The 13,068-nt window shown below is 38.3% G+C and overlaps 2 protein-coding genes across 2 annotated transcripts; both read right to left on the bottom strand.

Moving 5' to 3' along the window:
• Window positions 1-233: 233 nt before the first annotated feature.
• FAM187A (family with sequence similarity 187 member A) lies at window positions 234-1,499 on the bottom strand. Its single transcript, XM_075178353.1, has one exon. The coding sequence runs from the start codon at window positions 1,497-1,499 to the stop codon at window positions 234-236; it is 1,266 nt and encodes a 421-aa protein (XP_075034454.1).
• A 1,417-nt stretch (window positions 1,500-2,916) lies between these two features.
• On the bottom strand, window positions 2,917-12,881 carry DNAAF19 (dynein axonemal assembly factor 19). Its single transcript, XM_075215373.1, has 4 exons — window positions 12,774-12,881; window positions 10,080-10,224; window positions 7,662-7,794; window positions 2,917-4,319 (listed from the first exon to the last, which is right to left on the bottom strand). The coding sequence occupies exons 2-4, from the start codon at window positions 10,220-10,222 to the stop codon at window positions 3,921-3,923; spliced, it is 675 nt and encodes a 224-aa protein (XP_075071474.1). The 5' UTR covers window positions 10,223-10,224; window positions 12,774-12,881; the 3' UTR covers window positions 2,917-3,920.
• Between the last annotated feature and the right edge of the window lie 187 nt (window positions 12,882-13,068).

Raw genomic sequence — 13,068 nt, 5'->3', positions numbered from 1 at the left:
ACAGCTGCCTCTTAAAGTTGGCAAGTGTGAAATAAAGTATTAATATTTATACTTCAAAAGTATAAAAATCAGTTACTTTTATTAATAGATTATTAATGAAAATATATAAAATTAGAAAATATATAAATTCACAAGGTAAAAGTTCATTTTTGAAATCGAGTAAAGAATTTTTCCTAAAAAGAGACGTGTCTCCTGAGTCTACATATGCTGTAATTAAGAAAAAACTTAAGTTGTCAGATGAGTGGCAAACACCTGAAGTTGTAGGAGCAGCACTTTCCACATTGGATGAACAAGAAGATGATAGTGAAAAAGAGATAACTCATGCCAATGACTTTCATGGCAAAGATAGACTCGGCGTCGGTGAAAGTACGTTTCCGTCCAGTGTCCGTTTGCACAGCCAACCTGAATCCAGCCTTCATCTTCCCCTGAAGCCAGCAATAGTACACTCCTTTGTCATTGCGTTGAATAAAACGAAAGTTCAGATGGTTTCCATGGTCTATGTACACTCTCATAGAGTTATTCTTCCCAATTAGGTACTCTGTGCGATAAAGCCTTTGGTTACCTTTATCCCAAGCCACAGCATGTTCTGGTTTGGCTCCTGGACATCCAATGATCAGGCTGCTGCCTAAAGAGTGAGTGTGCATTTGAGTTGGTACCTTGGGAAACCAGGGAATACGATCCTTAAGTTTGATCACGCTGTTCATTATATTGTAGACCTTACCTAGGATGCCCTTTTTAGGTTTGTTGCATGGAGACATGCAACTCCTGATAATGATCTCTGGTCTCCGACCAGAAATCAATTTTTTAAATCTTGCTGGAACAGCATCGGATCCACAAGAAGCCACATCATCCTGGGTAACACGATATCTTAGGTTAAGGTAGACACTCTTGATATAGCATAAGCCAAGTCTCCTTTGCTCACCTCTCACATCACAGCGATCACATACGGTCCAATGCCAAAAAGCAGTGAAGGATACAAAGTCTTTCATTACCAGATCTTGTTGTGGGTGACCATTCTGGTCTTCAAACGCAATATATGCTTTTTGGGATTCCTGAATGTCAACACTGTATCCATAAAAATACTGCCCCTCCCTCGTACCACATATGTAGTGCCCCGAATCTTCTTTTTGTGCCCTAAAGACAATTAGGCTGAACATTCGGATACTGAACCTCAGCAGGAGATCATAGCCACTACGAATGTCTTCACTATCGACTTGGGTTGTACCGTTAAAGTCTGTGAGCACCTGGGTGAAATCATTAGCCAAGTTCTTTTTATAGTACCACACTACAGAGTTTATCTGCTCAGGCTTGCAACGGCAAGGAAGCTCGAAGGTCATGTCTGAAAGATATGCAGCTGTATCAAACACTAAGAATGCTGGGCAGGGAACCAACCTGTAGATGTCATCTTTTTCTACCATCTCAAAACTGCTTGCTGGAGTAAGATATAGGAGGAATAGAGCAGCTACAACAAAAAAAAGGTGAGGACTACTGAGAAGCATCATCAACGCAACGTAAACTGTGTAGAGAATGGAACATAAGCAGTTGGCTGAGAATGTAAAGTTTTACAATGTAAACTCCTTGCACTGTTTATTTTGCTACTATGATGACATATTCCATTGTTACCAAGTAAAGGTTCTGTGTTCCGTTGCAGGTCACCTTAGTGTACTTTTGAAATATTCCTGTGTAACAATACAGCAGGTAAAAAGTAGATGTCAAGCAGAAAGATTTATCTATTAATGTGTGATAAATTGCACATTAACAAACAAGAAGAATTAGTAATACTGGACCATAGTTATCAATCACACATTTGTTACAAAGTAACGATTGAGATAAACGGGATTCTGCTGTACATGGAATGAAGTAAATGTATTTACTGAATGACAGCTCTAGGTCCACTTCTCATAATTACTGTTTTATTTGTTAATAGATATCTGGAGGTTTCCCTATTTGTGAGAGGTTGGGAATTCACATAAACCAGTTTACTAGTGAAGACTGCATAGTACTTAGATAATATTTACAGAGTGTGACTGTGTTGTTGGGACAATGAAGGCTGACCAATCTCTGTCACTGTCCTATAAGGTGCCAAAAAATTGTGTACTCCCCCTGTTTCTCTAATGTTGACATTTCCTTTAATCTGTTTTAGTAGCCAATTCTGCCTCTGCATGCCTCCTAACATTGCAAATAAGAAATTGGGACAACATCTATCTTGAAATCCACACATCTACACCTCTACATCTGCTCCATCATGCCTACATTTACTCAACGTCACAGTTCAAAGTGATAAACTCTGACTCTTCTGGTTTCCATGAACTGGGACTTTCCTGCAAAGATCTGGATAATTGGGAGATATGCCTTGTGTTCTCCCAAACTACTGATACATTGGCTTATTCCAGTATACAGCCCTCTGCCACTACTTCATTTACTTCTATAATATCTTTTTGATCCATTTAAACAACCAAGAAAAAAAAACAAAGCCTTCTGTATTCTCATTTCATAGTTCAAGTGTCAATGGGATAGTATGTGCACTGCCCTGAAAGATTGGACTATGTATATGCAAGTTTTACAAAAGATTGCAAACGCATTATGTACATATGAATCCATCTAATTGGGAAGAACACTAGTGATGTGGGAGAGAAATATGACCAGCCAAACTTGTCCAAAGGTCACAATTGGCCCACCACAATTTGAGCCTCTTACATTAGCATTGGGGACTTGACTTAACTATAGTGTACCACAATTTTATTTTATTCACTGTTTGCTCCACATAAACGATCCTGACTCTGTGTGGCTGTGGGGCTCTACATGTCTGTGTCCCCCACCTGCATCTAAAACCTGATATCGACATATCAATTTCTCACCAAACCATAATTCACATATTGATTTTTGCCATAATTATACTATAAACACACTTGCATGCTTTTCAGATGTTTATTTACAGAATTTTTCACATTGCTAGCAGTTTACTTTGTACATATCAATGAAACATTTTATGAATGTATTTAAAGCAACAACAAAAATAAACAAGATATTTCAAATATGAAGGTTTCTCATTTACTCAGTGTCCAGTTAATCATATATCAGAAATCTAAGCTTGCCAGTAATTGTGTCTTATTGATATATAGTGCCAAAATCCCATAAACATGTCTTTTAATTTTATTCTCCCACTGAAGGCTCCAGCAGCAGGGAACATCATGTGCTTTAACTACAAAAATGTCTAATGAATGAATCTCCTTCTTTCTATTTTCATATAAAGCCACTGGCGTCAGGGAGGAGCCAGCAACACAGAAGTGGGAAACAACCGAAGATTAATTATTTTGGAAATAATTACTAGCATGCTCTATATAGGGTATATTTTTGTTACAGTAGTTAATCAGAAAAGTCAAGACTGACTTTAAGCCAGGTTGTGTTGGATCCATAATTTACAGTAGTTTCACTCTTTCTGGTACCCACACGTGATGTCTCCCTGACCCAGTTGCAATTTTTCAGCTGAACCTGGAGTCTTTCTGAGACTAAAACACTCCAATATGTGTTGGACAGATATTACTGGTATTGAAGGGGAGAATTATCCAAGACAGGGATTAAAGAAAGACAAAAGGGTAACCAGGGGGCTGATTTGGGACAAGGTAACATCAAACTCTGCTCATCCGACTCCATGGGGGTATATTTACTAAACTGTGGGTTTGAAAAAGTGGAGATGTTGCCTATAGCAAGCATTTAGATGCTAGCTGTCATTTTGTAGCATTTACTAAATAAATAACTAGAATCTGATTGGTTGCTATAGGCAACATCTCCACAACTTCAAACCAGCAGTTTAGTAAATATACCCTTATGACTGTTACTAACTCCAGGTTATAGCTAGAAATGTTCATAATCTTTTACCTAAATAGTATATCTACACTAAAATCTGTAAATACGTTTCTTCACACACTGATCTTGTAAAGACCCATTAATTGCTTTAGCACGGTGTTCCTTCCTTCATAGATTTCATTTTTGTCATTTACTACAATCTGCAGCTTCACAAATAGTTCTTTACAGCGTTCATTCTCCAGTTTGCTGAGGAAGAGGAGGTTGAGGTCGAAGCGTTGTGTCTCTGCCAGGCACTGTAAGATCTCCATCACTTCCTCTAGATGAATGCTCTGCAAGTTCTCCTCCAGCACAAGGAGAAACTCTCCCACCAGTCCAGAGCACACTTCTGTGTGGAAAATACACGATAACTTCTTGGCTCCAATTTGCAAGAGAAAGTCGTATCTTTTCTTCCCTTCTATTCTGCGCCAGTTGCGGGTAAACTCAAATGCGTTTTTTGGCTCTGACAGTGCATCCTTACATAAAGGTTACAAATATGATTCACATGTTATCCAAAATAGAAATATATGCATGGTGTATATACAAAAATATGTACTTGAATGTTGACTTCTTTTTATTCAAAGTTTTTAGCGCTTCACATTTACACTTTTATAATTCGTCCTTTCATAACTAGTGTAATTCTACTGCAACTTTCTATGAAGAACATGTTCATAAAACAATTTATATGACATGTATATAATAATAGACATAACAAGCAGCTTTATTATTGGCACATTGAGTGAAGGATATTTATTAACATTAAAGGTGCAAATCTGCACTAATACCACAGTAACCAGACATTTGGTCTCATTGACTAAAACGGTGATGGGCAATAGACGGCCCTCCGAGCCTTCATCTGTGGCCCCCAGCTCCTTCCTAGTTTATTGTCAGATTTGTTTTGTTATATCTGGTAACACTTGTATAAAATGCCCACTGACATGTTATTACAGATAAGTTTCTCTTTCTTTGATTGAAAGTTAGAGGTTGTTAGAGGGCACCCAAGTTGCTCATCACTGGTCTAAAAGATAAAAGCTTATTGCTTACTGGTCCCTATGTTTTTAATGCAGTTTTGCACCTAAATGTATATAATGCCTGGGTTTCTGGGAACCAAATAAAATGTCTTTCAGGCACAGCACTGGAAAACGGTCACTGACTGCATGGATGGTGCTGGAAGCCTCATTGAAGTCTAACAGAATGTATACATACAGTGAGCGGATGAGAAGTAGTTACACTAAAGCAAAACAAAACATAAGCTATAACCAGTAAAATAAAAAAAAATAGTCATCTGTACATAAATTATAGCTAAAAGAGTAGTTTTACTAATCCAAGCTAGAGACTTGGCATATAGGACATGGCAGCCTCCAGTGAGCAACATATAAATAATTTGCAAACGGAGCTCCAAGCTCTAAACTAGTCAACATTAATATCTGATTGGTTGCTTGTAGTTACAACACTTATACCAAATGTAATAATGTAATGCTTTATTAAGGTGCACCTATTGTCTATCCACAGTGGAGGAAATCATGTTGTGGAATGAAGCACTATTCATGAAAATGCATCCTATCAATTCACTAGGGACCCGTGATATCACCAAGAATGCATCCTATCAATTCACTAGGGACCCGTGATATCACCAAGAATGCATCCTATCAATTCACTAGGGACCTCTGATATCACCAAGAATGCAGCCTATAGATTCACTAGGAACCCGTGATATCACCAAGAATGCAGCCTATACATTCACTAGGGACCCGTGATATCACCAAGAATGCAGCCTATCAATTCACTAGGAACCCGTGATATCACCAAGAATGCAGCCTATACATTCACTAAGAACCCATGATATCACCAAGAATGCAGCCTATACATTCACTAGGAACCCGTGATATCACCAAGAATGCAGCCTATACATTCACTAGGGACCCGTGATATCACCAAGAATGCAGCCTATACATTCACTAGGAACCCGTGATATCACCAAGAATGCAGCCTATACATTCACTAAGAACCCATGATATCACCAAGAATGCAGCCTATACATTCACTAGGAACCCGTGATATCACCAAGAATGCAGCCTAGCAATTCACTAGGGACCCGTGATATCACCAAGAATGCAGCCTATACATTCACTAGAATCCGTGATATCACCAAGAATGCAGCCTATACATTCACTAGGGACCCGTGATATCACCAAGAATGCAGCCTATACATTCACTAGGAACCCGTGATATCACCAAGAATGCAGCCTATACATTCACTAGGGACCCGTGATATCACCAAGAATGCAGCCTATACATTCACTAGAAACCCGTGATATCACCAAGAATGCAGCCTATACATTCACTTGGAAACAGTATAAAAAAAACAATGTACATGTGTACTCTACAGGATTATAAGGAGCTGCTAAACTTATGAGACTCCAAGCCAATAGTGCCCAAGGACAAGAAGACCAAAACCCAGATGGTGAATCAATTTCAGCCAGTGAGAAAACATCATTCCAGTTCTTTAGGGTCCAGTGACACAGTAAAGGCAGCCATTGTGTGGATGCAGTCTATCAATTTACTAGAAACCAGTGAAATAATCTCAGTGATCTCACAGGTTCTTAGTAATGTCACTTGTTCCTGATGAATTCATACATTTCATCATCAAAGTGGATGCCTTCACTACATCACTCAATCCTAGTGAATCTCCCTCACATTGATAGCATCCCATTCTCCTCAATACTCCATGCCTGTTGCCTTGGTTTCATCCTCGACTCTGCTCTCAGCCTTACTTCATATATTCAGTCCCTTGTGCTGTTATGTCGCCTCCTCCTTCGATACATTACAAGAATATGGCCCTTTCTCACCCTGGACTTACAAAAACCCTTATCCATTCTCTCATCCTGCACCTTGACAATGCAATGTCCTTTTATCAGGCAATCTCCTCTACCGTCTATACGCTACTACAATCTGTCCTGAATACCGCAGCAAAACAGATCTTGCTCTCTTACCACTCCTCTTCCACTTCACCATATGGAAATCCTTGCACTACCATCCAAAATCAAATTCAAACTATCCATAATCACTTTCAAAGTCCTCATCAACAGATCCTCCACAGACATCTCTGCCACCAGCATGAGATACTCTCACTCACCCCCTCTTAGATTGGCCTTGGACTTGCACTTCGCCTTGTCTAAAATTATGACCTCTCATTTCTGAGCCCAATACTTCTCTTGTGCTCCTCCCCACTTATGGAACTCCCTACCCCACCTGACTAGACTCTCTCCCAACCTTTCTTTCGTCAAGCGCTCTCTAAAAACCCACCTTATTACTATAACATATCCTACCCCCACCCGATACTACACCCTCTGGGTTCTACTAGCTCATTATCTCAGCACTGCCTTCTCCAATTAGCTTGGCAGAGATCTCTCTACCCTCTGTATCGTACCTGCACCTTCTTCATCACCTCTTATGCACTTGTTCTGTTTTATGTTCGATTTGCTTTTTATGCAAGATTTGTTAGATCCACTGTCTGGTCCTATTGAGTTGTGATGAAATACAAATAAATGATGATGAGAAGCCACAAAATTGCTGCCTCCACTGTCTCCGGGTGAGAGAAGCACTTTAAATAAATATTATAGGCTAATCTTCTCTTAAAATGTGTATGTTTTCACTGTCACAATTTGCTAATCAAGTATTGGAAATGAGCATTGCTTGAAGTAATCAAATGGATACATCTGGATTATAAGAGAAGATGAAGTTTCAAATAGTGTCATCAAGAAAAAAGCAGAGCGGTTGGAAGAAGCAGATGTAATCAATTTCTGTTTCCGCCTCACCTGTAACATGGTACAAGCTGGCTCTCTGGACAAGCTGTTTGTTGTGGCAGTCGGGTTCCATGGCTGCTTCCTATCGCCTCCAATCTTGTCCTTCCGCTCCAAGGGTTTCAGGTTAGATGCTAATACAATATCTCTGCGGAGAACAAGAGAAAGTAGAATGTATTGTAGAAAGATAAAGCCAAGTCTGACAAAAGAAACATGTTGTTTTCTGATGGGTGAAGTCACAATTGACTATTTTATTCCAGGAATTAAAAAATAAATTGAATACTATTTATAAGTAGAGTTTTCTCAGTACGTGTTCAGTTGTTGTTGAACAATAAATCCCATTGTGTGTGTAACTTGTAATTCCAAAACAGAGCCTACCCCAGGGCTGAAAGGTACCTTGTACAAGTTATTTCTTAGTCACGTCACCAGTGCTCAAATATTTCATAATTTATCCACCAGATGGCATCTTTCGATGTCTATGGATGTCACTTCACAAACAATATGGCAGTTCCTACTCATGTTTATAATTACATAAATGCAGATAAAGAAAGAAGCAGAATATCATATGCATGTTTACTAAATATATAGAAAATAAAATACATAATGATAAATAAAATGGTGATAATAATATAGTGATATAAAAACAGATTTATTTAGTAAAGTGTAAGCTCTACAGAACAGTAACCATTTTTCTATTGTGTTCAAATGCTGGACTTGCGGTTGTATCCAGTTAGCTTTTCTTATATACTGTAAAGTGAGGCATTTATTAAGTGGTGCTACATATTATAAATACACTTACTCTATACATACATTGCCTTTGTTTTGTTTTTTTAAAAACAAACAATTAAGATTCTTTTTTCTTTCCACTGACTTATATTTAACGCCTTTTAATATAACAACAAACCCAGAAAAGATTTACGGGGGGCCACATAATGTATAGTGGATAATACAGTTATCTATATCAGCAAAACAATTCAAATGGTGAAATAATTAGTTAAGTATAAGGATCTGCTGGAGTTTAAAACCAGGGTTTCTGCACTTCAATGCCTGATCATTAACCACTAGGCTACTGGAGGAGGTGTTGTGGTATATCTTGTTCTCTTGTATGAATTCTCTCCTAGTCCAAGTCATTGGTCTAGTCCAGGGGTGGGCAAACCTGTCCTCAAGGGCCATATCCAGTTCATGTTTTTAGGATTTCTTTAATCATGTACAGCTGAGTTAATCTATTTGGCTGGGTCAGTAATTATCCCACCTGTTTCTACAGACAGAAATCCTAAAAACATGAACTGGATATGGCCCTTGAGGACAGGTAGACTCTAGTCCTACGTTTAAGTCCTAGTCCTTAGAGTCCTTGTTTAGTACTTCATTTTAGCTCTTAGTCCTGGTCCTCAGTCTTTAGTTTTAGCCTTTGGTCATTTAAGTCCTTAGCCCTTGGTCTTTTAAGTGCTTAGTTTTACTCCTCAGTCTTTTGTTTTAGCCTTTAGCTCTTTGTTCTAGTCCTTACTATTTATTTTTAGTCTTTTTAGTCCCCAGTTTTAGTTTTATTTTAGTCCGTATCCAAACGTCTTTTGTTTTGGTCTTTTGGCCTTTGTTCTAGTCCTTAGTTTTTTGTTTTTGTCTTTTTAGTCCTTAGTTTTAGTCCTCTTTTTTTTGTCTTAGTCCTTGTTTTTTCTTTTATTTTGGGCCTTAGTTTTAGTCCTTAAGTCATTTGTTTTAGTCCAAGGGGTATATTTACTAAACTGTGGGTTTGAAAAATTGGAGATGTTGCCTATAGCAACCAATCAGATTCTAGCTGTCATTTTGTACAAATAAATGATAACTAGAATCTGATTGGTTGCTATAGGCAACATCTCCACTTTTTCAAACCTGCAGTTTAGTAAATATACCCCTAGTCCCTAATCCTTTATTTAATCCTAGTCCTTTGCTTTAGCTCACAGTACTTAGTTTTAGTACTAGTCCTTAGTCTTGGTGCCTGTGTATACGGCATAATACCAGAGCAGCAGCTTGTATTTATGATTTTCCTTTCTGGTTAACAAGCCTTATCTTTATTTCTTAAATATCTAATTAGCTGTCTAACTTGGTATCTATAGTTTAGGAGAAATACTCTCCATTATATTGTATGTACTAGTTGTTTGCCTGATCATTATTATTTCACTTGATTACCAGGAGAGTCCTTATTACTGGGGAATGCAGCACACTGGTGTCACTGGGTATCACATTCTCAGCACAAATAGCACTGAGAACCATCAAGGTAGACAATTTTTTCAAACGAAAAAATTAAAATACTGTATGGCAATACATTGGTTAAAATGAACACAAGGATCTGAATATTTTATAAATAGTTTGCTAGAGGTAGTGTTTTCCTTCAATACTTTATTTATATATTATGTATGTCACTCTGTCTCAATTGGCATGATACATGATGCTATGTACCTGAATTCCTCATACGATGCCACTTTCTGATGGATGGCACGGAACTTGGCATCATTCTCCCTCTGATACTTCTGGTCTGCGGCCACAGCATTGGCCAACTCCCTTTCCAGTTCACGAAAATCAAGTGCTTCTGAATCATTCATTGCTAAGTAGAAGAAATATAAGCGTTGTGGTTACATCTATATCAATCAAAAGAATTCTATATGCAAGGTAGAAAATAAACTGTAATTTAACATAAAAATACTTTTATAATTTATATAGTGGATGGTGAACATAAACATATGTGCATAATATCCAAAGAACAATTGCTTTCGGAGTATAATATTGTTTGAGCTATTGCTCAAAGACGTTGGCAAGCAATTTTCTGTTAATATAAGGATAATTTTAAACTAACATTTACATACCTTGCTTTAACTATTCCCTAGTAATTGCACGTTATGATGATTGGCTATCGTGTTTTTACAACCATGACAGCAGTACTTGGCAGAAGACAATGCAAAACACCTTATCCTCACAGAGTCACAGAGCTGATTGACAGTTGACCGATGAGTGTTTATACTTAACTAAATAGGCCCACTGCTTCTCTAAAACAGGGTACCATGTGAATATGGAGGTCCTTCTCTAGTATAGAAAACACAGAGTGATTGACAACCAGGGACGAGGCATGGGCTGAGCAACCGGTGAGTGCTAGCCACCACCCTGGGCGCTGCATCGGCACAAATTAATTTCCTGCTCAGCTGTGAGTCTGGCTCATAGTTTTGCAGACATGGCAGTGGCGTGCACTGCATATTACAGTGACACACTTCCTTTTTCCTCATTGGGGGGCAGAGGGGAAAGTAGACTGTAAAAATGTAAAAGCAGGCAGCACACGGTGCCCCAGCCGTTTCTCTTACCTTACATAGTAGACGCAGCATGTAAAAGAGCTAAAGTCCCTGCATCTGGTCATACGATGCTGCACCTCCCAGTCACTGATAGGCTGGAATTATGGTGCTTCAGTGACCTCATTACTCTACCATGTCCTCCCAGCATATGTATCACATACCTTATAAGAGCTCTGCAGCATCACCTGATCAGATGCAGTGAATTCAGCTCTTCTACCCGCAGTTTCTATTGTGTAAACTAAAAAAAAGAGGCGGGGAATGGATGGAAGAAGATAGCAAAAGGGGCTGAATAATAGGGAGGGGGTACTGAACTAAACACAGTGGCTTAGTGGTTAGCACTTCTGTCTCACAGCACTGGGATCATGAGTTCGCTTCCTGACCATGGCCTTATCTGTGTGACATTTGTATGTTTTCCCTGTGTCTGTGTGGGTTTTGTTTGGGTGCTCTGATTTCCTCCCACACTCCAAACACATACTGGTAGGTTAATTGGCTGCTGACAAAATCAACACTAGTGTGTGTGGGTGTTAGGAAATTTAGACTGTAAGCTTCAATGGGGTAGAGACAAACAGAATTGGCGGAATCATCATAATGATGATAACAGGGCTGGGGGTAGTGATGAAGGGTGATGAATAAAATTGAAAGGAGGGATGTTGGAGGGACTGATGAATTAAAGGGAAGGTGATGGGGGAGAATAGTTACAACAATATAAATGATTCTAAGAATTTTTTTTTTTATTATTTTATTACGTTGCACTGCACATTGATGGGATCATGATACAAGTAAATAACATACAATGTACATGAAACAGAAGGAAATACGGCCTTGCCCAAATGAGCTTAACAATTTAATTGGGGGGACCCCTTGATACATTTCTTAGCAGAACAATTGTTCACCAAAAAAGGCGCACTTCCTATTGTGTATAATTGATTTGGATAAAGAATAGATATCTATTTTAGGCAGCACCCTGGTACTATCCACATGAACTATTATGGATTTATTTTCTGAATCCCTATATGTAAATTCCAGAAATTATATAGGGGATTTCTCATTAATTTTGTGGCCATAAGAAATAAGTGTAGTGCTTGATTTTTTCTGTTTGGTAGAATAACAATTGTAGCTGCTGGTGGGGAAAATACATAAGGAGCAGCATTATCAACCACCAATATTAGCCATTTGTGACTGGCATTTCTGTGCAGCAACCAGTGGTGGGGTACAGTTGTTTTAATGATGGAAGCCAGTGCAAGGTGGAGACATGAAGCCAAGTCAGGACACTTGTTCCCCATGTTTTAGGTAGATTATCAAATATACAAAAATCTATCAGCTCTATATCAGTACCATTCAGCAAAATAAAAGAAACAATCAAGTTAAAATGCAGATGGCAAGCCGAAGAAATCAATGCCAACTGTTGCTGCCAATGTGTAATGACAGTAACAATTTTCAAAGCTATGTCTATGGAAGTTTTTTTTAGCTAGACATGACTCTGCTTTCTATAATGATCAATTGCACAATACATACTTCTTATCCTGTATATTAGTGTTTAAATTCAAGCAAAATATTGCCATTTCAGTAATTTTGCTCATTAAAAGACTGCATCCAAGTTATACATATTCATAGAGAAAATACATATACAGGCAACTGAGTAATAACTATATATTAGTCCATCTATTTCATTGTAACGTCAGTGCCTCTGTATGTTGCCAGCTAGTATATATTTACGCATGTTTATCTATCAGGATTCCCATAGCTGTATAACCAAAATACTATTACATATGTAAAACTATTATATATATATATAATATTAAATAATATATACCTTGTTATGGTCTCGTTACTTTTACACACACGCTTACTGGGTCACCATAGTAACGCACAGACCATATAGCCAATAAGAGGCTGTCGGCGCTCGTCTAATGGACTATACCTGCGTGTTATGGGTGTCTACTTTAGTGCCTGTTCGCTTTCTAATATTTTGCTATATTATTTTAAACATTGTCTCACAACGGAATAATAAACAATGTGAAGTGAAGAGGAATAAACTGTGTGTGCATCGTTCTTTATGTTCTCATCCCTGCAGGCACTATGAGACAGGACGCAGGGGAACGTTTCCT

This window comes from Mixophyes fleayi, chromosome 6 (assembly GCF_038048845.1).
Source record: "Mixophyes fleayi isolate aMixFle1 chromosome 6, aMixFle1.hap1, whole genome shotgun sequence".
In the NCBI taxonomy this organism is placed as follows: Eukaryota; Metazoa; Chordata; class Amphibia; order Anura; family Limnodynastidae; genus Mixophyes; species Mixophyes fleayi.
The sequence above is the reverse complement of the archived record's forward strand: the minus strand, read 5'-3'. Positions and strand labels throughout refer to the sequence as shown.